Source organism: Meriones unguiculatus, chromosome 7, assembly GCF_030254825.1.
Source record: "Meriones unguiculatus strain TT.TT164.6M chromosome 7, Bangor_MerUng_6.1, whole genome shotgun sequence".
Taxonomy (NCBI): Eukaryota; Metazoa; Chordata; class Mammalia; order Rodentia; family Muridae; genus Meriones; species Meriones unguiculatus.
This window is the reverse complement of record NC_083355.1, coordinates 58,233,043-58,260,572: the sequence shown is the minus strand read 5'-3', so window position 1 is coordinate 58,260,572 and position 27,530 is coordinate 58,233,043. Positions and strand designations below refer to the sequence as shown.

Here is a 27,530-nt window from a genome sequence, read left to right as displayed (position 1 = left end):
AATACGTTTAAAATTTATAAACATAATCAGGGGAAACAACAGACCAGAATAAAAATGAAAACCAGAATCAGACTATTCTCCCTGTACTGGGATGAGACAATTATTTGACACTTGTGGATTCTCACTCAAATGTTTGCTGTCACATCAGAATTTAATGTGACTTCACAATCAACTAGTATTGAGGTTTAATGCCTGGTTTTCTAGACCAGAAATACGGGTCCCTTTTCAAGCCACACTGTGGAGAAAGTACTAACACAGACTTGCGTCCTGGGAGGTAAGCAAGGAGTTGGTTGTGCACTGCAGGATTCCTGCCCTGAAAGGACTTCAGTGTCTCCGCTCGTGGCTAATCAACTCAGAGCACAACACAGAGTTCTGCACAAGGAAATAAGAGCTTTCTTTGGTTGGTTACATAGGACTATGTCAGAAGGCAAAGGGTGGTCCAATAAGAACCAAGTGGCAAGTTGGCATAAGAATGGAAATAAGTAGTAGCCTAAGGCAAGGTATTACAAACTCTTTAGGCAACTCCATTCACTTGTGCTATAAACACATAGTGATAAAATATGTTCATATTTCAGCAAATTTAATTTTTTAAAGATGTATTTATTGATTTATTTATTATACAGTGTTCTGTCTGCATGTAAACCTGCGCATGGAAAGAGGGCACCAGATCTCATTACAGATGGTTGTGAGCCACCATGAGGTTGCTGGGAATTGAACTCAGGACCTCTGGAGCTGCAGCCAGTGCTCTTAACCTCTGAGCTATCTCGCCAGCTCGTGAGTTTATTTTTTTAAACTTTCCAAAGTAAAAAAAAAAAAAAAAAGATATGGTTTGTAGCTAATTGGTCAGATTATTATCTGTGAAATGATACGAAGAGATTCAGTCTATTCTAGGAGGTCAAGAAAAGCTTTTCTGAGAAATGAGATTGTAGTCAATTTTTGGAGAACAAGAACTTTCTGAGCGGGAACTGAGTGCAGAAGAAACAAGGTTTTGAGGTAAGAGGGAGCAGTCTTCACTTGGAGGCTTGACATCAAGCAGAGGGACTGGCCTCCAGGGGGAGCAAAGATTGCACTAGAAACAAACCTGGACAAGCACAAAGGGGCCTCATCGGATAAGCACCTTTAAGAGAGTACCCAGGCCTCAGAAGAAAAGGACAGGAGACACGAGAAAGGCTTTGGTGCTGGTACTGCTCAGAACAAGAACAGCTCGTGTACTGAGCGCTGGCTCCGTGTACCAGCAATGGCACAAGTGCTCTATGCAACCTAATCACTGGCCAAGAGTCCTGGACTAACCTGGCAATAGTGCAGTCATCAGACAGTAGCGCCCATTGGCTGGCGGCACAGGACACAGCGAAGAGGGGAGGAGGACCCGTTCTTCGCCTCAACGCTCCTGAGATCCACAACACTGCAGAAGGATCAGTTTGTCAGGAAAGATTAGGATTTTCCTTTAGAACAAACAGAGTTTGAAATGCTGTGGGGAGCTCTCTAGAGAGCTGCAGTCCTGACTTTGTATGTCTGGAGTTCCTGAAGCTATGGGTGGGGTGAGATTGCCTAGAGAGAAGAATAAGATAAAAGGATCAACTGGACTTGAAAGCTGGGTAGAGCAGGATGAATAAAGCAAGGGGAAATATCAACCAGATATTTCAAGAGTCTTCAGAATGAAACTGGGGAGAAAGAGGTTTAGAGAGCTAAGCAGGAAAATTGTAGGAAGAACTATTTTTTTAATAAAATGATATATTATAATACAAAAACTCTTTTAAAGCTAGAAAAATATAAGGAAAATAATAAAACATAAAATCTTTGACATAATCCCAGTAACTATTTTACATAATCCATGACACATAAAACACATATTAAAAATCAACATGCATGCATGGCATTGGCAGCGTTATAGACACACCTTGTCTCTGCACTGTATCAAACACTCTAGATGATAAAACCTGTGAGGAACGTGGGCTTTAATTACTTTAGATATTCTCAAAAGTCTACTGGAAGCATATTTTAGACCTTTATATTACTTCCACTTAGGGAAAGGATTTGCAGAAAGCATAAGGTCTCATCACAACTGGCTGCATTGTCTTCCTCTGTGACCTGGCAAGGCTGTTCCTCCCACCCCAGAGGGAGGAGATCAAAGAGCCAGCCACTGAGTTCATTGCCAGAACAGTCCCTGCTCCCCTTACTAGGGTACCCACTTTGAGACTGAGTCTATGGGCTACATTTAAGCAAGTTTTTTTTTTCTTCTTCTTCTTCTTCTTTTAGTTCCTTTCCATGCATAGTCCTTGGTTGGGATATCAGTTTCTGCAGCGTCCCTGGGGCCCATTTTGTTTTTGTTTTTGTTTTGGGGGGAGGAAAGGGGGTTCTGTTGTTCTCCTTGTGGAGCTCCTATCCCCTCCAGGTCTTTCTATCTCCCCCTTCTTTCATAAGATTCCCTGCACTCTCTCCAAAGTTTGGTTATGAGTCTCAGCCTCTGCTTTGATACCTCCATCAGTAGATTCTTTCAGAGGCTCTCTGTGGTAGGCTCCTGTCTGTTTCCTGTCTTCTGCTTTGGAGGACAAAGTTTTAAATTAAAAGATAAAGACTAAAGTGTCACTTTGCATTTCTTCCTGGCTATTTTAAGTTGGATGCTCATACATGGTTTATGAGATCCATCAATGGAGGCTTGTGAGGTTATGGACTTTGATTTCTAAACATAGTGGGATTACAATGTATCTTTAATGAGGTTGATGGAATAATCACCGCAGAATTTTGGCCATCTAAGCCAGACACACTTCTGCTGCATGCACTGGAGGAGGCACTTGGAGATAAGTATGCTAGCATGTAATCTAGTCTACCATCGGTGACTCTGGCAGGACGGTGAGTTGTGTGCATGTGTTAAATCTTCATGATGTATGTCCAAGAGTCTTTTTACAGCCCTTTTCATCTGGAGAAAGGGAATTTCTTGGGCATCAAACTCTCTAGTCTTCCTATCATAACTAAGCAGGTGGACAAACTAAGAGACTATGGGAAGGATGACATGAAACACACAGGCACACTTAGAAGCTGTAGTCAGTGTTAGAGAAGGCATCTTCCCTCCATCCTTTATCACTACATCAACATGGCTCCAGTAAACAGTGAGTTAGAGCTGCAGGCCGTAAAAGGTATTTGAGGAAGGTTCTTAGGAAATTCTAAAGATAAAAGGAAAAATAAGGGAGACAAAAGCAAGAGCAGTAAGAAATTCAAATCTCTGCACAAAAAAAGTTATAGTTGCAGCTATATGAGATACAGCTAAACTCCTCACCAGATTACTATAAAATTCACACAAAGGGCCCATTTAATTTAGTTTTTATTGCCTAACACTCCATGTCCATCTTTAAACAACAACAATATATATACGCTAAAGGGCTAGGGGAAAAGAGTTTGAAGAGATGAGCATTAAAAACATTCTCAATATGACAAGAATTTTAGAATTACCAGAAAGTTTTAGATAGTTATGATTAATGTACTAAATCCTCCAATGGAGAAGTCAACAACAGGCATATATAGGTAACATAAGAAAAGACAGAACCACTAATAAGACACAATTCAATGCTAGAAATAAAAACCAAAACTGCTTACAGATAAGTCAAGAAAATATGTAGTGTTAATAAATAGACTAGAGATAAACAAAGGGTCAGTGAGATGATAATAATAATAATTTTTAAAATTCCTAACTGAAGTGCTGAGAGTGACCAGTAAATAAAGAAAATGTGTAACACATACACGATGGAAAATGTCTATTCATAAAGAATGAAATAATGTCATTTATGGCATGATTTGGAGATCATCATATTTAAAAATGAGTCATACTCAAAGTCAAACATCACACAATTTCTCTCATAATTGAAAGCTTGACCTTAAAAAGCTCAGCTTTGAATAGAAGGGACAGTATTTGGGAAGAACAAAAGAAATAACAGAAAAGATGGGAAAAGAAAGGTAATGGGAGGATGGATGTGATCAAGCTACAGTAATGGGAGTTTTGGTGTCTTTAAAAACTCAGTTATGCTGTGTATATATGTTTTTGTTTTAATCCCAAGTGCAGGATTTTAGTTGGACTATACTTTGTCCACAGTTAATTGTCCCGTGTGGAGTGTGGCTTTTACCAGCTGGTAACGGCCTACCACGTGTGGCACAGAGAAGGGTGTGTGGTGGCGTGTGGTGTTGGGTGTTCGCATGTGGCACATAGCAGTTTGGGGAGACCCGAGACACAGGCGGTGTGGCAGTTTGGAGCAGACAGAGAAATGGGGCACAGCAGCTGAGAAGGCTGCTAGCTGCCCCTGATGTTGACAGAGATTGGTAGAGCCCTAAAAGAACCCACTGACCCTAAACAGACAGGAGAAGTAAAGGGGCCCTCTCTCCCCACTAACCTTCTCTTTGGGAGGTGGAAGGGAGGCTGAGGCCTAAACTCCCAAATAAAATAGAGTTTAAAAATGAGCACTACACCATAGTATATGCACGTATAAAAAATAGCGTAATAAAGCATTATTTGTGCTATTGATATGTACCAATAAAAGAAAAAATAAAAAAGGTTTTAAAATAAAAATCCTATGTAGAAACACAAAGAAAAGTTTTTCTCACTGTCTATAATTTGCTGGCTTATTAAGCACACTGAAGTGATTGAAATCATGACTGACAGAGACAGTAGAAAGGAGAGAGGCTCTGCCTTTGTGACCTTTGATGATGCTGACTCTGGATAAAGTAGTCATCCAGAAATACCACACTGAGAATGGCTACACTGTGGGTAAAAGAAGCCTGGTGGAAGCAGGAGATGACTAGTACTTCCTCGAGCCAGAGAGGTCAAATTGCCCCAGAACCATTGGCACCATTATGGAGGTGGGTTTGGTGGCAATCACAGTTTTGGTCATGGAAGGGGTTATGGCGGCTTTGGTGGCAGCTGTGGGAGGTATGGTGACAGTGGAGATGGCTACAGTGGATTCCTCCGTGATGAAGGAAGCAGTTTTGGAGGAGGTTGGAGCTATAATTATTTGGGCAATTACAACATTCAGTCTTCAAGTTTTGGACCTAGAAAGGCAGGGAACTTGGGAGGTAGAGGTTCTGGTCCTTTCAGTGCTGGAGGCTAATATTTGTTAAACCACAAAATTACTGTGTCCGTGGTGGTTCCAGCAGCTGTAGCTATGGCAGTGGCAAAAAGTTTTAACAACCTCCAGGAAGAGCTTAACAGGAAGGGAGTGGAAGGGAAGCTACGGGTTACAGAGGACAGATCTGTGAAGTCAGAAGAGCATGTGACAGCATAGTCTAGTGACTATAAAGAAGACATGTTTTGGACAATACTCATGGGCAGTGCACATCCAGAAATATTCTTGTGACTAATTGTACAACAGATTATTTTAGTTTCTGTTCTGAGGAAAGTAAAGAATATCTCAACAAAGGCTTTCACCCATGCTATTGACTGTCACATGCAATAGTCAATCAGGATACTGAAAAAATGTCTTTTTAAAAAGTAACACGTGATCAGGGCAATAAGATAGATGCCAACAGCAAATAACATGTATTGACCATGTGTTCACAACTGTGGAACGCAGTTTCCACTCTGACTCCTTTAACCCCACGTAACTGAGAATGAGATCTATCTGTTCATGCAGGTGTACAAGAAAAATAACTTGCAATAGTAACACAACTAAGGGCCAAACTCTTAATCACAGTATTTGTAATGCTCCTGGAAATGATCCATTTCCCTTGGGAAATTCTCTCTGCATATGGAAAACTCTACAGTTTAACATCATATCTTATATTTAGCATTCAATTATACTTTAAAGCAATTTCTTCCTTCTTTTGTTCCTACTCCCACTCTTCTTCTCCTTCTTCTTCTTTTCTATCCTACTCCTCCTCTGTTCTCTTCCCCTCCCACACCCCTCTCTGACCATAAGTAAACAGGAGAATGAACATAGATGTATTTAAGTGATGCACTTTCTATCATTGGAAAAATAATGAGAGATTTATGAAATAAAACTAATGTAGGGTAGCGCTAGTAAAAGAGCTTTTTGGTACTTGGCGCCTAGCTAGAAATATTCTAAAGAAGGAAGCTGTTTTTGACATGTATAAAGATTTTTTTTTAAACAACCATCTCTCTTGTAAGTAATTAAGTACAAGTAATTACATAATTACTTGATTATGTAGCAGCAGTAAAATTTTACAGGAGGTTTCTCACTTAAACTCTAGCCTTATAAAAATAATTGCCACAAGTCAAATTTATTTTCTAAATGCAGTAATTCTTTCTGCATTTAATTTTTGTTCATGGGGGAGCTGGAATCTAAGTCTATTTTTGTTTAGTGACCAGAGCCAGAGAAACATATACTTTATTAATATGTTACTACTATGTTCAGATACCAACTTCAACATCAAGGATGTCTCTTCAGTTTACAATGTGAGAAACACCTAGACAGGAAATGACATTTTAAGCTGAGGGTTATATTCTAAAGAATGTTTTTAGTCATAATGTTGGAAAATTATTTGTTAGATCATGGTGAGGATACTACTACCTGTCAAAAAATAATATTTAAAAGTTCTAATTTTTAAAATGTATCACCAATAATAATACAGAGAGAGTGGGAAAGTATTCAGGGAGAAAGAAAGAAAAAAGAGAGAGAGAGAGGAGGAGGAGGAGGAGGAGGAGGACAGCTTTATATAGCCTTCCCTTGTGCGGGGCCTGACCAATGTAACGTGTCAGGTTTCTTCTCTTTTATTTCATTCATTCTTCTCTTTTAAAAGTGAGCTGGCTCATCATTGCAATTTTTCTCAAGTTCTTAGAACTCTAATTAAAACGTGGTAATTGGTTATGTTACCTCAATTACCATGATGCATGGACATTGATGCAAAGTGACACCAATTGAATCCCTTGGGTGCTTTACCCTGGGGCCATCCCATTTATTGCGGCCTTATTATTTTCAATTATGTGGCTAGATGTGTTGTATACTTCCAAGGCTATTAAATGTGTAAGGTTTTTCTGGATGCAAAGTTCTGTTCTCAGTAGAACTCTGGAAATGCAGAGCAGACAGAAGAAAACTGCGTATGTAGATAAAACCTCAACCCTGGATCCACTAAGAATGTGAAGGTGCAATTGCTTAAATCAAGATATTTCAAAAGAACCTATATTATTTCTGTTTACACATTTGTTTGAAAAGAATTGCTTATTTGCTATTGGCGATGACTTTGCCTAAGAAAATGGTGATAGAACCATCCACAGGTCCCAGAAGAGATTAAAATTGATAAGAAAACATACAAAAGACAAATTTATTTCAGCTTTCCATTACTTTTACATTTTTGTTTTGTTTTGTTTCCAGACAAGTTCTTACCAAGTAGCTGGCCTGGTACACACCATATAGCTCAGGCTAGCCTCAAACTCTCTGTTTCCCTTTCTTCATGCCACCATGCCTGGCAAGAGAAGTTCTCTTTCTATTATTCCTGATCCTCCTGCTTTTTTCATGTTCTTCTCCTCTTCTTCTTTTAAATATTTAGCCAATTTTAGTTTCTGAGAATTCATTACACAAACACACTGTGTTTACATCATTTTCTACCCTTCTCCTCCCTCCTTCCACTCCTCCAGTGCCTCCACCCCTCCTGAATTCATAGCTTCTTCTATGGACAAATTTTTTTTTATTTTTTTATTTATTACAATTTATTCACTTTGTATCGCAGCTGTAGCCCCCTCCCTCAGTCCTGCCCTCCCTCCCTCTTCTCCTCATGCCCTTCCCCCAGTCCACTGATAGGGAAGGTCCTCCTCCCTTCCATCTGATCCTAGACAAAAGATTTCTTGCACTGTAGATAAAGCCTTGGGCCTCTTACAAGGCTAAGCAAAGCTGTAGTAAATGTCTTTCAGATGCATATTTTAAGGCATCTGTCCTCAGAATGAACGTGAAAAAAGAGCAGCCTGAGCCCTGACAGAGCCAAGTGTTTCCCAGAAGGAACTCTACCGGCGTTTGTGAGAAGATCTGTGTGTAGGATTGTTTATCCATTCTGTGTTGTTTCACTCAGGGCCAGTCCTGTCCTCAGTGATTACAAACAACTCCCAAACATTCTCCTCAAAAATACTGGAGCAATTCTGCCCAGCATTCTGAAATGATATCTGGATCTTCTCCAGCTTTTCTTTTCTGAAATTACAACCTCAGGTATCTCCAAGTTGCAGAAAAAAATCTGGCTTTGTTTCTATCCTTATTGGCCAGCTATCTCCAAATAGGTATACCATTGAATTGGGAAACCAAGAAAGATGTCGTCCAAAACGATCTTTCAAGCATGAAACAGAACATGGTAGAACCTTTCAGTATGCTTCTTTACATGTATTTGAAACTGTCCACGTGTAACATATTTGTACACTGAAACCCTGTGACAGACAAAGAGAATACTTTGTATTACATGCCAACACTATTCTACTGTACCTCGGCTATGTTTTCTGTAGTATAAATTATTCATTAAAACTTTTTGTGGGGACTGGAGAGATGGCTCAGTGGTTAAGAGCACTGTCTGATCTTCAGAGGTCCTGAGTTCAATTCCCAGCCACCACATGGTAGCTCACAACCATCTGTAAAGTGATCTAATGCCCTCTGCTGACATGCAGGTGTATATGCAGGTAGAACACTCATATACATAAAATAAATAAATAGATCTTAAAAAATCACCTTAAATTTTTTTATGAATCAGAAGAGAGTTTTGATACATGTTCTGTATATACTTAAAAATTATGTCATCTCCCACCCTATGGGAGAGAGCCAACCCCTGAACTATTAAGGATATTCTGTTATATTGTTATACTGTGAGTATAACACAAAGCTGTCCTCTCAGAGGCTCCACTCAGCAGCAGATTGAAATGGATGTGGAGATTCACAGTCAAATACTGGGGGAAGCATAGGGAATCCTGTGGAAAAGTGGGGGGGGAGGATAGAAGGACCTGGAGGTGACAGTAGCTCCACAAGAAAATCAACAGAGCCAACTAACTAGAGCCTAGAGGGGCTTTTAGAGACTGAAGCATCAACCAAGGACCACGAATAGATTGGACCTAGGCCCCCTATACAGATGTAGCAGATGGGCAGCTCAGGGTTCATGTGGGCTCCCTAGTAAGGAGAGCCAGGGCTAACTCTGACATGGACTCTGTTGCCTGCTTCTTGATCCCCTGGAGGAGCTGCCTCTTCAGGCCTCAGGGGAAGAGGACATGCTCAGTCCTGATGTGACTTGATGAACTGGGGTGGGTGGTTCCCCTTTTTTGAGGAATGGGGGAGGAGAGATGGGAGAAGAGAGACAGAGAGGGTGGGACTGGGAGGAGAGGAGGGAGGGGCTACAGGCAGGATGTAAAGTGAATAGACAAATTAATTGCAATTATGTCATCTTTGTTGTTGCTGGATACTGCGCTTACCAACTTTTGTTGTATACTTATGGTCATCACCATGCTTTGATACAGAGACATACAGTGAAGCGAATACTATAGGCAATAAAATTTGCAAATTCATAATCTCAGAGTTAGTTTCTTTGTGTATGTCTGTGGTAAGAATGCCTAAAACCTAACACAGGCCTAGTGATAAGGCAATATTATTAAGTATATTTATTCTTTCATACATTAGAACTCTTCATTATTCATTCTGCCATAATTGAAATTTTCATGTTCTTTGATAGACCTCTTTCCATTTTTCCTGTCTCTGCCTCTATAACCGCCATTCTGCTCTGTTGCTACTTTAAGATTCCACATACAAATCAGATTGTCTATTATCTTTCTTTTGGTGTCCACTTATTTAACGTCATATGATGCCCTTTAGATTTTTTTCTATGTTGTAGTAAATGTCAGAATCTTCATATAAAGAATAAATATGCACATTAAATTTTTCTCAATTCATTCACCAGTGATTACCTTAATTTCTATACTTTGGCTATGGTGGATAATGCTGTGAAGAACAAGGGTATTCAGGTACCTTAATGAGGGGATGCCAGAACAGAGGTTGTGGGTGTATACAGTAATTCTATTTTCAGATGCTTCAAGAACTTCCTTATCATTTCTCACAGGTGCAGCAATCAACCTTTCCACCAGTTTTGAATGGGCTCAGCTTTTGTCTGTACCATCTTGCCTTTTTGATAAGACTTTCAGTTAGGTCCTGTTGTTTCACAATATCATTCATGTGTTCGTATGTTCACAGTGATTTTCTGGCCTATCAGTTGTTGAGACAAGATGTTAGAATCCCTGTCCGATAGCCTGTTTTTCCTGTTTCTTTACAGAAGTGTGGGTTTTCTATATGGTGTGTTTGCAAGCCTTTCTAGACATTTAGCAATGCCTTCTCGTGTTAAATTGGAGCTCCCGTTGTGAAGACATGCCCTTCTTTATACACTGTGATTTATTTTTTGCTCTGAAATCTGCTTTGTTTAATATTAATATACTCACTCTACCACTACTTGGTAAGCAATGTGTGGTTGAGTTTACCCAATTTAACAATTACTTTCTTTTAAGTAGTTTTCAGTCTGTTTCATTCATTAGGACTATTGATGCAGCCACTTTAAATCTTCATCTCGCCTTTAAAAAACCTTATTACATCTGTTTCTTATTTTCCTTTTCTTCTTTAAATGGGGATCTAAAAAATGATCCTGCTTCATTTCCTTTTGTGTCTTACTCTAACTTTTTTGTTTTGTTGTGTTTTTAAGGTATAACAGCCACATATACATTTGATCTTATCACAGCGTCCCTTTAAAGGATGTTCTAGTACCTCACATAAAATTAAAAAATGGTACAAAGCACGGTGGCATTTCTGCTTCCTGGCCTTGTGAGATACTGTTGTCCGTTCTGTCCTCTTTGCTATAAATCGTGCCATGCAGCACTATTATCTTGATTTAAACAGTCTGTTACACGTAAAGAGATTGAAATAATAGGGAAAGTGCTCCTCACCTACTCACAGTTGTCATTCCCATGCTCTTTATTCCTTTGTGCATATCCAGGTTTCTATTGGATGCAAGTTTTGTTTGGTTGATGGCCTTCCCTTAAAATTCCTAGCAGTATAGGTATGCTGGTAATGAGTGCTATAGATATTTAGAAACTAATATCTATTCTCTTCTGAATGACATTTGTTCTGTGAAGGAAACTAGTTTATTGTTTTTACATTGCTGCCTCAACTTCATCTCGACTTTTTCCATCTCCTGACTTCCACTGTTTCTGACAAAAGGCTGGCAGCCACTTTCTGTAAAAGCATCCTCCAGACGCTATAAAGGTGCTGTCCCAACACTAGGTTTTATCAATCTGATCAGGTTTGCATCAACTGTTTTTCTTGTACCACAAAACATGTGACGGAAGCCAGTGAAGGAAATAAGGGCTTATTTTGGTTCATGGTTTCAGAGCACAACCAGAGATGGCAGGGATGTCACGGCAATAGGACCGTGGGATGGATGATCACATTGTGTCCAAAGCCAAAAGCAGAGATCAGTGCTCAGCTCCCTTTATCCTCTTCTAGTCAGTCCAAGATCCCAGCGCAAAGGACAGTGCAACCCACAATGGGTATGTCTTACTACCTCACTTAATCAAGATAACTTTCTCTAAGCATGCCCACAGGCCCTGGGGTAGTAGCGCACACCTTTGATCCCAGCTCTTTGGAGGCAGAGGCAGGTGGATCTCTGACTTCAAAGCCAGCCTGATGTACAGAGTGAGTTCCAGGACAGCTAGGACTACACAGAGAAAACCCTGTCTTAAAAAACAAAAGTCTGCCCAGAGTCCCATCTCCCAGGTGACTTTCAGTCCCATCCAGTTCACAACTGAGATGAGCCATCACACCTGTTAGTGGCCTTCCCCAATGCCACTGAGCAGAAAGGGACTATTTGTAGCTTCATAGAAACTTCAAAAATTATTCTCTTCATTTTTTTTCTGTGTGCTCCTCCTGCTGGAACGCTCAAAAGACAGCTTTGTTAGCTCAGGAGCTTCTGCCTATGGGGCCCCATGCTCTCTGGCACCCTCAAGACTTACATCAAATTAGTCACAGCACCCTCTCCAGATTGAATGCAGGGGCTGGAAGTTTCCTTGAACTAAGAAAAATAGACCAAAGAATCTGTGAAAGCCTTATTAGATAAGAAAAGAAAGTTGAAAGGCAGCTTCTTGGTGTTCCTGTGAAGGTAAAATATTCCCACAGAAATAAAATGATTTCCAAAGCATGACTCTCAGAAGTATGACTTCTTTTGTAAAAGGATGAAAACTTAGAATTACTATAGGTATGGTATATAGTTACACCAATGCCTGCATGGATGAACTTTACCAAACAAAAATCATGTACTCACTTACTCGGCAAATATTCACAAAGGCCTATGTATGCAAAATATATTGCAAGTTTTGGAAGCATAGCAGTAGAAATCTGTCAGCACAATCAGGAAATGGAGAGGGGGAGGTGTACGATAGACAAGAAACAGGCCTCTCGCGGACCTTTCAGTCTTGGCAAAGATCTCCCCCTGCATTTCCGAAATACTTGTGTGAGCATAAAAGCAACTACCGCTCCTCACTCGACAGCAGAGCCTTGAAACAGAGAAACCCCCATGCAACGGTCCCCCATGCTCGCTGCACCCTTAGCCTCAGTCCGCCCTCCCTCCTCCCACTCCTTTCCTGAGAACGACTTTGAGCACATTTTATATTTTATTATAAGCATCCTTATTTACTACCGCCATTATTCCAAATCATCTAATTAGAGGAGACTTTTTTCTGCAAATTTTCTAACCACTCTCTAGGAGCTCAAGCTTCCGAGAGGCAACTTGTCTTTACTGTAGACAGAGTCAAAACAATAGAGTACTGGGAGAAGGCTTAGCAGGTAAGAGAGCGTGTCGTGTGCATGCAAGAGGGCCAGAGTCCAGAACCCTAGCGCACATGTCACAGTGGGGTGTGCCTGCAACCCCAGGCCATAAGGGGTAGGAAGAGAAGGACCACTGCTGACTGACATCTTAGCTCCAGATTCCGTGTGACTCTGTATCAGGGGAGTAAGAGAGTGACAGTGCAGGACGCATTCTTTTCTGGCCTCCCCACGGGAGCATGCTCACCAGCTCTTATGCACACATGCACAAACCCTCATGTGTCACACCCATGGGCACTTATACCCCCTCATATGAACACACGCAAACACCCATTCCCTACATCTAGTTTGTAGAGCTCAATTTAAATCCTGAAAGAGAATCAGCTTCATCTTTGCTGAACCAGTTGAATGTGTCAAGAGTCCACCGGTACTTAATAAAGTCACATTATCATCAGTACAAAGCAGAGGAAAGGATGACAACCTCTTTTGCCTTTACAAACTATCAAAAAGAGGAGGGAGAAGAAGAAGGGAAGGGATAAAAGATATTAGCTAAACAGTTTCACAACAAACAAGTTATTTCAAGAAAATATATTCCATATGTTGACTCTGATTACTGATAATAATTTGGAGAGTTTAAAAAATTTAACTACTTCAGCTAAGATCAGTTGAATACAACTTTTGAGAGAAATCACCTCCTAGTCTCAGCACAAAGGGAAAAGGAGTCCCTAACATAAAACATACCAGAAATTAAATCCTATGGCTTTGTTAAGAATAGAATTTGTACTTGTATGTGAAAACTATGTATGTATGTATATGTGTGTGTATATATATATATATGTGTGTGTGTGTGTGTGTGTGTGTGTGTATACATATATATTGTCACCCCACCTATACAAGTATTACATTTATGTAAGTCAAATGTGAAAATTGGCCCTATAACTACTAGACACTGAAGTCAAGGTCATTTCAGAAATATACTCTATCCAATGACAATTTACGTCATCTAAGAATCTGAAGGCTTTCAGAGAGAGAGAGTGTGTATTTTTATTATAGCAAGACAACTTCTACAACTTTTATGAATATTTCTCCTAGTAACTCTTTCAAGCTGCGCTCTCAAATCCAGCAAATTGTCAGTGGGAATCATGACCCCCTCCTATGCACACTGCATTAAACTCCACGAAGAAACTTGAAGTTCTCAGTAAGCTATCAGAAGACACTTGAAGCAGGATCGATGGGACAGGGGTACACATGGTGTTAGCTCCTCATTAAAGGGAACAGTAAACAATAGATCTTCAGCAATGAAACCATACAGAGAGCATACACATTGCTCCATGTACTCAGAGTGGTAAGCTACCTCCTAGCAAAGTATCCACGGAGTACTGTGTGCTTGGTGAATATGTTTCATGAAAGAATACGTTAAAGAATTACCAGCCCTATTGGCAAGATTAACCAAAATATACTTGTGAGTTTTTTAAAAAGACAATGAGATTCACTAAAATGCATGTCAGTGAAGTCAGTAACTGTGTGGCGATGATGGAGTTTTGGTTAGTGGATAGCTATGCCTCGAGTTTCCAAGGAAACTTACATGCTATGATTCTGCCCAAGCCCAGGGGGTGTGTGTTTGTCAGTAAAGAGAGCTGAGCCTGCTGGGGAAAGACACTCACGGATTCCTGTCCCCTCTTCTTTTGCAGCCGTGTCTGCCACTGGACAGCCTGCATGACGATGGCTTCCCACCGTCTCTCCAGGTTTACAATGATCAGCTGCATGGGCTGATGGTCTGCGTTCAGATTGCAGGTGTCCCGGTCATCCAGAAGGTGCTGGCACAGCCTCAGGACGGAGGCCACTCCTCGCCGCCGCTGCTTGATCTCATGACAGAGGGACTGCAATACAGAGAAAGACCAGTTGATGTGTGTTGGAAGGACTGACGCTTTGACAACATGATTCCCAATATGTTCACACTGGAGGGCTGGGCTCAGGTTTGAACCCTGGGATAAGGAAAAGGGAAAAGGTTTCCTCGAGACTGATAGCCTCCTGCACATAGCGGATGAATGCTAGGGAACTTAGGGGCCTCTGTTTCCTCTCTCCCTTTCCACTATTTATTGTTCCAAAATGGAAGATTTTGTCTTGACACCTCAGTATTAACAATTTCTCACCTGGCGAAAAAAAAATCACTTAGGTCATCTGATTTCCAGTCAAACAGACTGAAGGTGTTGGTTTAAGGTCAAAGGAAACACAACAACGAATACAGAATCCTTTCCCAGGGCTGGAGAGATGGCTCAGTAGTTAAGAGAATCCTTTCCCTCCCCAACGATGTAGCTGTTCTTCTAAGTTATTCCTTAGATTCTTTGGAAGAAAAAAAAGTTCAGTATTTTATTGGCAAAAATAAATAATATTACAAAGAATTTTCATATGTAAACTCAATTATCTAAAAAAATAGTGGGCAATATTTTTCTTCTAATGCTTGATTAACAAAGCAATAATGTTCTGAAAACAGAAATCAAGATAGTGCATATTATCGCACAATTTGCTGCTTGCTCTGTTTCTTTTAATAGACACTCACACTATTTAGAATTGATATGCATGCATCAAAATAGCATTTTGCCCCCCCCCCAGAAGCATTTGTATTGCCGCACTGACCCTAAGCTGAACGATTGAAGCAAAATAGTGGGTACACATGTCTAAAAATATTATATCCTTTCCTTGCCTACGGATAGTGTGTAAGTGATATTCTAATTCAAAGCCTTCAGGAGAAATGATGATTATACCCACAAACATCACTGAATTACTAATCTCCTTCTACTGCCACAATTGGACTATTCTAACAGTTAACAGATTGCTTATTAATCAACAAGGGTAAACAAGACAATGCAATTTCATTTAGTGTGAGGGTTTTAATGCCTGAAAGTATTTGTGCTTAAAATGTTAATCTAGATAAAGCTTCATTAGAAGAAGTCTTAAAATGATTAAGTGCTGTTCACTGAGTTGTGCACAGAGTAGAAATGGTGGATCAGCAGGTGGACATTTCATACAGATGTTCCCCTTGCTGCTGTAATGCATGCTATATCCATTTAAATGACCCTCACTCAGTAATAGCTGGGATTCCATTATTTCTGTAATGAGAGAACCTGTACCTTTAATATTTCTGAATTTTAAATAAGGTGAATGACAAATTCCCAAACCTCTATTTATGGCAAAATATAGCTAGGCATTTTATTATTCACATCATACCGGTGCAGCTGTTTCAGTTGGGTTTCCTGAGCTAATCCTTATTTATTTTTGCAGGGTTCGTTACTATTTTCCTATATAACTCCTGATACCACCCTGGGTCTGACAAATTCCTTTCCTGGTGCTCTTCGCCAGTCTAGTGCTGAGGAGAGGGAACCCCTAGACAAGAAAAGATCAACTTGGAGGCTAGTAAAGCAATAATACTGTTTCCTTATCCTACAGCCACTACCTCCTCAAACATACCCCACCATGACCCACACAGGCATGCGCACACACACGGGCACACACACACACTCACTTGTTCTCCTAATCTACAACTGTTAAGTCATCTGCGTGAAGTCTACCTAATATCTACCAAATTTTGGTTCAATGCTGGAAAATGTAAAAACGTAGTATGTTTAAGGCCAATAGAAGTTGGTTCAAATGAGACCTACAGACGTCAATATTGACGATTTGAGTTTCTAACCTGTGGTTAAGTTGTTAAAAAGAAAGGGCTAAAAAAATCAAGAGATGTTTTGATTAAATTAGATTCTGCAAACTTCTCTCTAATGTTCAGTAGAATAATGTAAACAAATGTAGCAAACTGTGTATCTGTAAGCCAACAAAAAGCCTCAAGGTTCTGAGCTGATGGAAAAATCACAATGAGTGGCACTGAAAGAGTGCATGGCACCAGCTCAGGCTACACTTGTAAACCATCTCAGATGCCTTTCATATACCTCACAAAGTCCTCAAATGCCATATTTAAGGATGTAATCAATTTTTATAAAAATTACTATGATGTTTTGAAAGTGCGCAAAATGTATTGACTATCTCCATATCCAGAGACTCTACGTCTTAATTCAAGCAAGCCAAAAGAAATAGTGTTTTCAAAACTATAAAAGCAAGGGTGAGGAGATGGGTCAGAACCCTTGCATTGCAACAATGAGAAACTGAGTTTAAATCCCTACTAGGCAGTTGAAAGTCAGGTATGGGTAGAGGTTCCTGGAAAGCTCCTCCCCACACTGCAAGGTAGAGACAGGTAGTTAGTTCCTGAAAGCTCACTTACTAGCCAGCCTAGCTGTAGCTGCATTTGGGTTCTGAGAGACCCTGTCTCAAGGCATTAAGGCAGAGAGAGATAGAAGCCACCTGATGTCTTCTTCCGGCCTCCCTGTGCGAGCACATGAGTACAGATCCTCTCATCCTGATGTGAGCTTACTATACCATACACCATAACCCACATACAAATAATTTTCTAAAAATTTAAACTACAAAGCAGGTACTGTTAACATTTACTTTCTGGTTTTTACATCTTCACAATTCTGTAGATTTAAATATAAAGGGTTTAGTCTACATTTTAAATTACTTTTTTTTTCCATGTGAACTGTTCAAAAGAGAAGTAAATTAGATAATTTTTATACCTAACATTTTTTCAATGTTCCTTTATACCTAGATACAGTTGATAACATTCTCCTACATAAATGTGTTTCCCTGACAACCATCAAAATGTATTTATTTATAATCACACATACTAAATAAAATCAGTAAGTTTGTTGGCAACATTCCTTAGAATCAGTATTCTACATTATTTTTCATAATAAACTGAGATACACATTCTCCATATGTACTGAGAAATGTTAAAAATAACTAATGGGAGCAAAGGATTATTATTATCTTTTTGCCTTGGGTTTTAGAGAAACATAGTTCAAAAACAGAAACTACAGCTTAAGCAAGGAAGGCACAGAATAAGATAAACATCCTGCCATGATCTCAAGCTCTTCCACTTGCTGGGCCTTCTTTCAGTGATAGAGGATTGTACAGTGGACAAGTCACTGCTCCTTCCCTTAGGAGCTAAGGGTCTAGTAGAGATGAGCTACACAAGTGCAGTACTGTGTGTGAGAGAGAGACAGAGACAGAGACAGACAGAGAGAGGGGGAGGGAGGGAGAGAAGAAAGGAGAGAGGAGCAGGAAAAGAAAGGAACTGTGTGCAAACAAGTTGCTACAGGGAGTTCATACATGTTTAAGGAAATGGCAGGAGCCAAGTGGTCTCAGATGAGTAACAGTCATTATAGGGACAGATGGCCCAGAGACGTGTTAAGGCGGAACATGAATGAGTGGCCTTAGATAATAAGGAGAATCTGTGTTCGGGAGAACAGCTTAGTGAGGAAGGCGGCTTTCTCTTACATCTATAAACTGCCGATCTAGTCACCAGTGGCAGCACACAAGGGTTTTTGAGGGAAGTGCTTTGCTTTGTACATCTGACTTAATCAAGTTTTCAATGTTTCAGCTACTCACATTAGTGAGCCAAATACAATTAAAAAACAAACAAACAAAAACCACAACTTTCTTTTTTCTTTTGTGGTCCTGAGAATTGAACCCAGAGTCTCACAAATGGTAGTTGAGTCTGCTGCCATTTTCCACCAAGCCTGAAAGCATATTTTTCATTGGCTTCCAACGCTTAGCAGCACTGAAGGGAGGCATTTCAATATCAGTGCTTTATCCAGCACCATGTTAAACATTTGCTTAAGTGAAAACATAGTTCACACATACACAAAAATAACATTTACTTGTATGTACCCAGTCTTGATGTCAAACGAGTATTCTCTACCTCACAAAATGCAAATGATTGAAAGTAAATATAGAATTTACTTTTTTATGATTATTACAAGGAGCTATTATACTAAAAACATATGCTTAGTAAAGAAATAAGAGAAAAGAAAAATATAATTCAAAAATACCCGAATTAAGTGTATGTTGAACACAGAGAAGCAAATCTAATTGGGGAAACTCTAAAGCATTTCACGTCCAGTGTTTCTCACATTTTTTTTAAATTCAACATGTTAACTCTATTGTGTAGGTCAATATTTGCTTTTGTTGCTAGATCATCTGTTAAAATGAAAAGACCTATGGAGCAATGCTGTTTATAAAGGTGAACATTACTTCACCTTCTATTATTGATCAATTGTTTAACGAAATATGGTGAGTATGTTATGCACGTGACAAGCTCAGTACTGAGGGAGCAGTCGGCATATATGACATTTGGCTGCCTTCAACCTGGTGTGAATGAAATGACAGAATGGGAGAAGAATGGCAGCACACAGGTGTGTTCTACTTTAAATAGCATCAAGAGAGCAGATCTCTTTCTGACAATTTCCTGTACTTCTGCTATATTATTTTTATTTTATTTATTTTTTTTACATCTTATCATTTTGACTTCATGGGGTGCTAATCTCCTTCTTATTTGTGATACACAGTATTGTTTCTGAGAGCAGAGTACTTGAAGTGCGATCTCCAGATCAAAAAGTATTTGTATCACCCACGATCTGCCAATCGTTCCCAGTCACCCAGAGTACACATGTAATCCCAGATAGTCTGAGGGCTGGGGCAACAGAACAGTATGCTTAGGGTCAGCGTGAGCTAAATAATGACTCCCAGGCCAGCTGGGGCTACAGGGTTAGGTAGTGTCTCAAAGAAAGAAATAACATGAAGCTAGCCTGCAGATTCTCTGGAATCACTCACGTCTTTATGAATCAGGGATTCTGGAGCAAGGTGCAGTGATCCATGGCTTACCAAAGCCTTACAAGTGATTGCAGCACAATGTTTGAAAACACTATTACACACAAAGCAGATTAAACTTTGCAAATTTGAGATTCCACTAGAATAAACTATTTTCAGAAACATAGAAATACAAGCCCTAAATTCTAATGTAAACCAGCAGTGTTGATGTCTCTGCTGTATGAGGCTTTTGCCTGCTTGATCCTAGGTCATTATCAAGGAGGAACGTTTGGCAAAGGCCATGTGGAGGGTATTTATTACAGCAGTAAGCTTTTGATGGCCATCAGTTATGCACCAAACACTGTACTGTCCATTACGGGATACATTGGTGGTGATGGGCTTGTAACAAGATGTGGCACCTCTTAGGCACATGTAATATGGCTGACTCCTCAAAGGGAGAGATAAAAATACAAGACAAAACTCTCTAACACTTAATTCATCAAGACATTGTAATTTTGACGGAGGCAAGAGAAGGGCACGCTCTTTGTGAACTGTGAGACTACAACTCATATGCACTGCATTATCACTCAAAGCTGCCACTTGGCCTGGGGAGCAGGAAAGGCCATCACCAGCTTGGGGAGACCCATTAGGATTCACAGGCTAGAATGAAGCTTCTGAAGGTTGGAAGGTAGAAGAAAGGATAGATGCCATAGAAGAAAAGTTGAAAACCACAAATTTGACCAAAGATTTTAAAATCTAGGAGTTAATGTAAAATATGATTATAATAATTACTAAATTTTTCATCTATGCACTGGCCCAGCCGCCCACCCAATGAACTTCTGGAGTGCCAAGTGCTTTTCTCAGTGATAAATTCAGCAGTATACAAAGGTGCACACTTTTGCTTTCATATAATTTACATTCTAATTTGTCTGAATGTAGATGTAAGAAGCTAGAAATAGATGTAAACATGTGCAAAATTATCATGTAATAAGAACTGTACAATAAAATCGGTGATACTTTAGATTCGAGCATCAGTAAAGCTTCTCTGAGGAGAAGATATCCTATAATAAATTCAGATATTAAAACAAAATGAAATTTAATGTTCTGATGTTTTAAGTCTTGAGATAATGTTTAAATCAAGAATAATGTTATGCCATAAAAGGTATTTGGTGGCTGGAAAAATGGCTCAGCAGCTCAAAGTACCCCCTATACAAGCCTGCTGATTAAATTCTGGGACCTTGGTGAAAGTCAAGAATCCACTCCCAGAATTGTCCTCTGGCACTCACATCCATGCCTTGGCATGAGCCCCTCAATCACACTCACACACACTTCACACACTCGCTAATAATAGTAAATAAAAATGTTTAGAAAGCTTGTTTTGTGATTCAGTAGACTACTTAAACCTTGGGAACTTATTATTATTGGTCCTGGGTCAGTAAAGGACCAACACACTTATAAATGTAGAGTTAGGAAAGTTTGTTTTTCTAAAGTAAGAGCTAAAAGGTTTACTGAGGTAGAGTTAGTAATACAGGTCTATAAACCTCATTGGCTACATTGGACATTTTCTCTAGGATAAAAATAATGCAGCCTGATTTTCATATAGGCCTCCTACTTCTGGAAACATCATAAAACATAAACCGAAAAAAAATACAGAGAAGCCTGGACTTTAAAGAAGAGTTGAAACAAATATGAAAAATAAAGACTATTAATTAAATATAATTATTGCAGTGATGAAGTTCTTACATGGCTTATGAAATTGTCACATAAATACTGCTAGCATTAGTAGAAAAATGGGCGACCTGACTTATAGGTGACAATCACATATAATACCAAAATTAATTCTGTTGATCATATGTATCTGGATAAGTATAAAATAAAAACATGTCATATTCTCTTCAACTGTTTTTACCTATATTCACTTGTGTATAAAATAATAATCATCAGGATTGCTTATCAATTGTTTGAGTACTATTCTTTACAGTATTTTATGGGTTATTTTCCCTAATCCCATGTATCAATGACTAATATTTTTGTGTGCATTTTTAACCTTTAACTGCCACCCTTCCATCTCTTCTCTTCATGCATGTGTATGTGTGTGTGCATATACCTTTGTCTGTATGTGAAGGTCTAAGAATAACATGCAGGAACCTGTTTTTCCTTCCACCATGTCTGTTCCAGGGGCTAGACTCAGACCACAGGCTTGATAATATGCACCTTTACTTTTGTAGGTGGACTTGAAAATTGATCCAGGAAAAACACTGATATATAAGAAGAAAGCTAGAGTAGCTTGTAAGATCTCTACATTAGGTCATAAGATGTCTACATTTCCAAGTTATGCTGCTGTAGATTTTCAACCAGAAGTGGCTACAAGCATAAAGCTATTGTTAAAACAGCCAGTAACGGGTCCAAGATGGCGGCGCTGAGAGGACACTGTGTTGGATAAGCAGAACAGCAGTGACTGCACAGCGACCAACAGACTGAAACATCTGGGCCCTAAAACATCGGTGATTGTGTTTCCCAAATGAAAGGAAACCCCACAGTGTGGGAAGCAATTGGGTCCATTCTCAGGTCACCAAGCTAAACCCTGGAAGAGTTCCAGATCCTATCAGGCCCTTAGTCACCAGCCCAGAGCCACAGGCCTGCATGTTCTAATCACCATCCCAGACTGAACTGTGGGCCCCACAACACCAGAGACTAGGTCTCCCTGTCAGGAGGAAACCCCACAGTAGGGAAAACCTCAGGTTCGACCTCAGGACACCCAGCTAATCCCCAGAAAAGTCCCTGGGTTCCTGCAGGCTCCAGGCTCTAGCCTCCTGCTGCACACATGAGTGCTGCGCTCACCTGACACTGGTTACCGCTTGGGTACTGGGGCACAGAACTCCAAACTCAGACCTACAGAAGCCTGAGATCCATGGGATCAGCCCCCAGACACTGCTCCAAGGCGCAACCTGTCTCCCTAGATAAACTGACCAAACTGCGGGGCTCCCTGGTTCTTCTAGAGGGCTGCGCCTAGCAAATACAGTATAAGAGTAGCAGCAGCAGATCATTAATTCAGAGCAAGAAGCCCAGTGGCAGGGCAGCTGTCTCCAGGACTTCTCCTGGTGAGAGGAGAGCCCCCCTGACTACCAACTACCACAATTACCACACAGATCCATACACCTGAGGTGAGCTGTGGCAATTCCTGAGAAGCACTGCCACTCAGGACCATACCCAAAAATCTGAGGAGGCCTCCTTCAGGAACAACCATGTTACTGCAAAGGGGATTCTCCCCACGACAAGATTCCAGCAGGCACCAGAAACTAACAGCTAACACCTGAGACAGCCAGATGGGTAGAGGCCAACATAAAAGCACAACCAACAAAAGCCAAAGCAATAAGGCATCTCCAGAACCCAGTTACCCAGGGGCAAGTAGCCCTGAACACCCTATCATAAATGAAATTCAGGAAGATGACCATAAATCTCTGTTTATAAAGAGGATAATGGAGGAAACAAATAAAATGTGTAAAGAAATAGAGGAAGATAAAGTCAAACAGATTATGGGCATCTGTAAAGAAATGCAGGAAGATGCAGCCAGTTTGTGGCCTTCAGAGAGGAAATAATTAAATCACTAAAAGAAATAAAAAAAACAGAGGAATGTTCAAACAAACAGAAAAATACAGTCAGGTGAAGGAAATAAAAAATGGGTCAAGATCTGAAGATAGAATTGGAAAAATTAAAGAAAACACAAATGGAGGAAATCATGGAGAGGAAGAACTTAGGGAAGAACAAGAACTACAGAGGTAAGCATAACCAACAGACTACCAGAGGAGGAAGAAAGAATCTTAGGTGTGGAAGATACAATGGAAGAAATTGATGTATCCATCAAAGAAAATGTTAAATCTAAAAAATTCCTGACACAAATCATTGAAGAAATCCAAGACAACCTAAAAGACAAAACCTAAGAATAATAAAAATAGAGGAAAAAGAAGAGTCCTATCTACAAGGCCCAGAAAATATTTTCAACAAAATCATAGAAGAAAATTTCCCCAATTTAAAATAGGCCTATAAGCCTACAAGAGGCCTACAGAGCATCTAATAAATTAGACCAGAAAAGAAAATCCTTCCACCACATAATAATTGAAACAGTAGGTATACAGAACAAAAAAAAAAAAAAAAAAAAAGGAATACTAAAAGCTGCAAGAGAAATAGGCCAAGTAACATATAATGGCAACCCCATCAGAATCACACCTGACTTCTCAACAGAGACAATAAAAGCCAGAAGGGCCTGAACAGATATCAAGCAGACCCAAAGAGAAAACAGATGTCAGCCCAGGCGACGATACCCAGCAAAACTCTGTCATCATGTATGGAGAAAACAAGATATTCAATGACAAAAACAAAGATAAACAATACCTACCCACAAATCTAGCCTTACAGAAGACACTAGAAGAAAAAAATACAACCCAAGAAAGCTAACTATATTCAGGAAAACACAGGAAATAAATAACCTCACTACAACAAAACTAAAAGTAGCCAAGCCTCAGCATCTGCTTTGATACACTGCAGGGTAGAGCCTTTCAGAGGCCCTCTGGGGTAGGCTCCTGTCCTGTTCCCTGTTTTCTCCCTCTTCTGATACCCATCCTCTTTGCCTTTCTGAATGGGGCTTGAGCATCTTAGCCAGAGTCCTCCTTCATGATTAGTTTCTTGAGGTGTACAGATTTGAGTATGTTTATCCTATATTAAATATCTAATATCCATTTATGAGTGAGTATCAAAGCAGATGCAGAGACTTATAGCTAAACTTTAGGCAGAGTACAAGGAATTTTAGGAAAGAAGGGGGAGATAGTAAGACCAGGTGAGGACAGTAACTCCATAAGGAGAGCAACAACCAAAATATCTCAGCACAGGGGTCTTTTCTGAGACTGATACTCCAACCAAGGACCATGCATGGAGATAACCTAGAACCCTTGCACAGATGTAGCCCATGACAGTTTAGTGTCCAAGTGGGTTCCATAGTAATGGGAACAGGGACTGTCTCTGACATGAACTGATTGGCCTGGTCTTTGATCACCTCTCCCTGAGGGGGGAGCAGCTTTATCAGGCCACAGAGGAAGACAATGCAGTCATTCCTGATGAGACCTGATAGACTAGGATCAGAAGGAAGGAGAGGAAGACCTCCCCTGTCAGTGGACATAGAGAGAGGCATGGGTAGAGAAGGAGGAGGGAGGGTGGGATTGGGAGGGGAGGAAGGAGGGAGCTAGAGGTGGGGATACAAAGTGAATAAACTGTAATTAATAAAAATAAAAATAAGAAAAAAAAACATGAAATTTTAAAAAAGTAGCCAAGCACACAAACACACTACCACAACCAACATCAAAATCAAAGGATCTAACAGCCACTGATCTTTAATCTCTCTCAACATCAATGGGCTCTACTCTCCAATAAAAAGACACAGACTAACAGAATGGATGTGGAAGCAAGACCCAACAATCTGTTGCATACAAGAAATGCACCTACGTCACAAAGATAGAAATTACCTGAGAGTAAAGGGCTGGAAGATGGTTTTCCAAGCAAAAGGACCCAAGAAGCAAGCAGGAATTCTAATATCTAATAAAATAGACTTTCAACCAAAATTAATCAAAAGAGATGGGGAAGGTCACCTCAAACTCATCAAAGGAAAATTCCACCAAGAAGACAACACAATTCTGAACATGGGTACCCAATACAAGGGTATCCACATTTGAAAAAAAATTAATAAAATTTAAATATACATAGATCTCCACACATTAATAGACTTCAACACCCCACTCTCAACAAAGGACAGGTCAACAAAACAGAAATTAAACAAAGAAATGACTCTAACAGATGTCCTGAATCAAATGAACCTAGAAGACATCCACAGAACCTTCTACCCAAACACAAAAGAATTTACCTTTTTCTCAGCACTTCATGGAACCATGGAGCTTTCTCCAAAATAGACCATATAATCAGACACAAAGAAAGCCTCAACAGATACAAGAAGACTGAAATAATCCTTTGTATCCTATCAGACCACCATGGACTTAAGATGGATACAACAATGGACATAGCAAAAAGCCGACACACATGGAAATGGAACAACTCACTACTCGATGACAGCTGGGTCAGGGAAGAAATAGAGAAAGAAATTAAAGACTTCCTAGAATTTAGTGAAAATGAAGGCACAATGTACCCAAACTTATGAAACACAATGAAAGCAGTGTTAAGAGAACATAGCACTAAGTGCCTTCAAGAAGAAATTCGAAACATCTCATACAAGCACCTTAATGGCTCATCTGAAAGCCCTAGAAAAAATAGAAGCAGACACACCCAAGAGGAGTAGAAGGCTGGAAACAATCAAACTCAGGACTGAAATCAACAAACTAGAAACAAAGAGAACAATTCAAAGAATCAATGAAACCAAGAGCTGGTTCTTTGAGAAAATCAACAAGATAGACAAACCCTTAGACAAACTAACTAAAGGTAGAGAGACACTATCCAAATCAACAAAATCAGAAATGAAAAGGTGGACATAACAACAGACACTGAGGAAATCCAAACAATCACTAGGTCTTACTTCAACAACCTATATGCCACAAAATTTGAAAATCTAAATTAAACAAAAAATTTTCTTGAGCGATTCCACTTACCAATGCTGAATCAAGACCAGGTAAATAAATTAAATAGCCGTATATCCCATAAGGAAATAGAAGCTGTCATCAAAATTCTCCCATCCAAAAAAGCCCAGGGCCAGATGGGTTCCGCACAGAATTCTACCAGATATTAAAAGAAGAGCTAATACCAATGCTCTTCAAACTATTCCACAAAATAGTAACAGCAGAAGGAACATTACCAAACTCATTCTATGAAGCCACAGTCACCTTGATACCTAAACCTCACAAAGACCAACAAAGAAAGGCCAATCTCTATTATGAACATTGATGCAAAAATAATCAATAAAATACTTGCAAACCGAATTCAAGAACACATCAAAGATATCATCCACCAGGGGTGGTTCAATATATGGAAATCCATCAAGGTAATCCACCATATAAACAAACTGAAAGAAAAGAAAAACACATGAGAATCTCCTTAGATGCTGAAAAAGCATTTGATAAATTCCAACACTCCTTTATGTTTAAAGTCCTAGAGAGATCAGGGATACAAGGCATATACTTAAACATAGTGAAGGCAATATACAGCAAGCCTATAGCCAACATCAAACTAAACGGAGAGAAACTTAAATCAATCCCACTGAAATCAGTGACAAGGCAAGGCTCCCCACTCACTCCCTAACTCTTCACCATAGTTCTTGAAGTCCTTGTTAGAGCAGTAAGACAACTAAAGGAGATCAAAGGTATACAAATCAGAAAGGAAGAAGTCAAAGTATCACTCTTTGCAGATGATATGATAGTATACATGAGTGACCCCAAAAATTCTACCAGGAAATGCCTATAGCTGATAAAAAAAAAACCTTCAAAAAAGTGGCTGGATACAAAATTAACTCAAAAAAAAATCAGTAGCCCTCCTGTATACAAAAGACAAATGGGCTTAGAAGAAAATTAGGGAAACAACACCCTTCACAACAGCCACAAAGGACATAAAGTACCCTGGTGTAACTCTAACCAAGCAAGTCAAAGACTTGAATGAAAAAAAAAAACAAAAACAAAAACTTCAAGTCTCTGAAGAAAGAAATAGAAGAAGATATCAGAAGATAGAAAGATCTCCCAGGGCTTGGCAGGATTAACATAGTAAAAATGGCCATTTACCAAAAGCAATCTACAGATTCAATGCAATTCCCATCAAATTACCAACACAATTCTTTACAGACCTTGAAAAAAATTCTCATCTTCATATGGAATAACATAAAGCAGGGGCTTTCTCTGGCATAAACTATGTGATAGGTTCTCTGATCACCTCCCCCTTGGGGGTACAGGCCTTGACAGGCCACAGAGTAGCTCTTCAATAAAAGATATTTTGGAGGTATCTCCATCCCTGACCCCAAGCTGTACTACAGAGCAACAGTAATAAAAACTGCATGGTACTGGCATAGAAACAGAATGGTTGATCAATGGA

At 39.7% G+C, this 27,530-nt stretch overlaps 1 protein-coding gene across 9 annotated transcripts in view; it reads right to left on the bottom strand.

The window, feature by feature from the left end:
* Akap6 (A-kinase anchoring protein 6) overlaps positions 1 to 27,530 on the bottom strand; it is a 443,623-nt gene that overhangs the window by 32,504 nt on the left and 383,589 nt on the right. For all 9 annotated transcript variants that reach the window (XM_060387498.1, XM_060387493.1, XM_060387490.1 and 6 more), the window contains one exon: positions 14,426 to 14,641. In XM_060387498.1, the coding sequence (XP_060243481.1) occupies positions 14,426 to 14,641 (216 nt within the window). The remainder of the gene's footprint in view (positions 1 to 14,425; positions 14,642 to 27,530) is intronic.